Source organism: Tupaia chinensis, unplaced genomic scaffold, assembly GCF_000334495.1.
Source record: "Tupaia chinensis unplaced genomic scaffold, TupChi_1.0 Scaffold000078_1, whole genome shotgun sequence".
NCBI classification, from domain to species: Eukaryota; Metazoa; Chordata; class Mammalia; order Scandentia; family Tupaiidae; genus Tupaia; species Tupaia belangeri.
The window spans coordinates 1,516,879-1,519,795 of NW_006159539.1; the positions used below are offsets into that span (position 1 = coordinate 1,516,879).

The following is a 2,917-nucleotide window of genomic DNA, read 5'->3' on the forward strand; positions in this document are numbered from 1 at the left end:
GAGCTGCGGGCTGAGCGGGAAGCGCTCTCCGAAGTGGGGCTGGCACAGGTGCCGTTGCCGCCCGGCTTCAGGGGCGCGTCGGCAGAGAAGAGGTCCGAGGGGGTGCTGGGCTGGTGGATGTCTATGGCGGCCGTGGTGACCACGCACACGGCTGGATCCGGGACACCGCTGTCTGCAAGACAGGAGGGGACGCCCGTCACCCTGCACCCTCTGCTAGGCCCCCGCAGACCGTGAGCAGGGCAGGGTGGCAGGGGGGAGTGCCACGTGCCGTCGTAGGGCATGCCTTTGCAGGGAGGCCCCCACAGATCTCTGACACTCACCGCCCGCCCCAAGGGATGACCGGCCTCCCCGTCCTGTTGCACTCAAACATGGACATGTGATATGAGGTGACCAGCCATCCGTGAGAGGGGACCTGTGGCACTCCTGGGTGGCCGGTCTGCCTGCAGTGTGGGGGTGATGGTGACACGGGCGGGGGTCTTGGTTGCTTTATTTAAACCACGCGAGGTGCGGTTATTTGCCACAGCATAAGCTAGCCCGTGCTGACTGAGAAAGCGGGGCGGCCCTGGCGGGGGGCTTGGGCTTTGCGGTGGGAGGAGAGCCCCTGGCCTGCCCCCAGGGGCATCGCAGGGCCGGCAGAGGACTCCCGGGAGCGCGGCGTGTGAAGGGGCTGAGCTGGGCGCAGTGGGGCGTTCTCCCCAAAGTTGTAGGAGACTGACTGGGGGAAGGTCTGGGCTAGGGGTGGGGCTCTTCCAAACCAGCAGACCCTCCCCTCCCTGGAGCAGGCTACACCCTGAGGGAGGCCAGGCGGGCCTCGGTGATGAGGCTGGGAGAGAGAGGGAAGCGGGAAGGAAAGAGCAGTTCAGTCCTCGCCGCGCCGTGGAGCTGCGAGAGCCACGTGTGGCTTCAGACGCTGCCCCGAGGAGCAGGGCGCCAGCGGGCTGGGCACTGGTGGAAACCTGGTCTTCCCGGAAGCTCAGCTTCCCTGGGACTTGTCAGGGACGAGGAAACAAATGGAGGGGGACGTGCTGGGACCCGTCGCTGTGTCATCTCAGCCTCCACCACGCTCAGCCCGAGAGGGCCTCAGGTCGGGGTGCTGAGGACCCCTGAGTCCGAGGTCCCGACCCCATTCCATTTTAGGGTCCACCTGTAGTTCCGCCAGTGATCGTGGAGCGCCACACCCCACACCGGTGTTCGCTGGACCTGAGCGCCAGGTCAGGCACCAGAGACGGCAGGCTGAGAGGTCCTCGCCTCGGGGTGGGCCGCCCGGCACACTCACCGCTGCTGGGCCCGTTGTAGTACTGGCTGATGTAGCTGTTCATGTCGTCTTTCACCGTGGCGTCTGAGGTGGGGCAGGGAAAGGGCCCGTCAGAGGCCAGGGGCAGGGATGGTGCCGCGTGCCGCCTCCACCCCCAGTGCTCCGTCCCTGCCCCGTTGCCCAAGAAGAGGCCCCTCTCTCGCAGCCCTCTGCCTGTGTGTGACAGCTCCTCCCAGCGCTCCGCGGGCCACAGGCCTCATCTGCCCCAGGGGTCGCAGGGGAGCCCAGGTTCTGACAAAGCACCTGCCTCGGTCCCCGGTCTGACCCTTTCCGTCTCTGTCCTCAGTCTCCCTGTCTGGATGGCCTGAGGGTCTGAATGCACTTGTGGTTCTCAGGGTCACCAGAAACGCAGCCCTCAGCAGAGGCCTCGAAATCTCATTTGCAGAAACTGGCAGCCCCCGGGGCTGGCATGTCGAGGCAGTGCCCAGGCCCGGTCCAGCTGAGGGCGCGAGCCGTCTACACGGTGCAGGAGGGATGCAGGGGTGGTGCTGCTGGGATGCCCATGGTTCCTGCGATGTCCAGGGTTCAGAAGAGCCACTGAATGAGGCGCACGTGGGGTGCGAGGCTCTCAGTCATGGTGATGGCAGCCCTGGACCTTGGACTGGTGCAGGGTGGCCAAGAGTGGGGAAGGCAGGCCATGGCAGACCCCAAAGCCACCTGGAGAGCTCAGCCGGCCCTAAGGGCGTGGGCAGCGCCAGGTCGGCTTGGTTCAGAGGCCACTCCCAGCATAGGAGAGTGGTTTGGAAGGGACCGGACTTCAGTCAGGGAGACCGGGATGCCCCGGTGAGTGATGACAGGCCCTGGGGTGGGAGGGTGGAAGCCAGTGGCAGAGGGAGGGAGTAAGTGATAATTAGCAGGACAGAACCCTCAGCTCGGCTCTGTGACTTGTCAGACAGCTTCGCTCCCAAGGCCCCGCCGTGTGGAAGGGTCAGGATTCGGACCGGATCTGAAACCTCAGCTCTGCTGGACCAGCTAAGACGCCCTCTGAGCCTCTGGGCCTTGCCTGTATGTGGGGACGATGACACCCACTGCCCAGAGCTGTCGCGGAGAGGAGGGAGCTCCGAGCTGAGTGAGGGTCCCACAGCAGGGTCCATGTCAGGCACACGACCAGCCGCACCCAAGGGCTTGACCGTCCTCTCCTACGGGCCCTCTGCAGTCTGCAGACAACCAGGACTGATGGTTCTGGGCTGCCCTCCCAGGCACATCTGAGCTGCCAGAGCCCATCTCCCGGCAGTCGGAGACCGCGGGCAGCACACGCAGGCCTGGCTCTGAAAGCCCTCCCGGCCGCTGGATCTTCAGATGCCGGTGGTCAGAGGTGCTCTGCATGAATGCTGGGTTGAGGGCCCCGGGCTGGCTCCAGGCCTGCTCAGGGATCAGCCAGCAGCATGCTTCGCAGTGCTCCTAATGCACGGCGTGATCTGGCTAGCCTTGCGGGTCCCCCAGAAGCAGAAAGGGGCTGCTCCCACGAGCAGGGGGGCTGCAGAGACAGGCAGGAGGGTCTGGTCACTCACTTTGATTTTACTCTGAGGCCTGCAGGGGCTCTGGAGGGTCTGTGAGCTTGGCAAGAGTACCCGCAGCCCCACGGAATTTCATCATGACGGG

At 65.3% G+C, this 2,917-nt stretch overlaps 1 protein-coding gene across 1 annotated transcript in view; it reads right to left on the reverse strand.

The window, feature by feature from the left end:
* Positions 1-2,917, reverse strand: part of TMEM266 (transmembrane protein 266) — a gene marked incomplete in the record, with an annotated part of 69,254 nt that overhangs the window by 1,443 nt on the left and 64,894 nt on the right. The window contains 2 exon segments of the mRNA XM_027768933.1: positions 1-172; positions 1,277-1,339. Of these exon segments, the coding sequence (XP_027624734.1) occupies positions 1-172; positions 1,277-1,339 (235 nt within the window).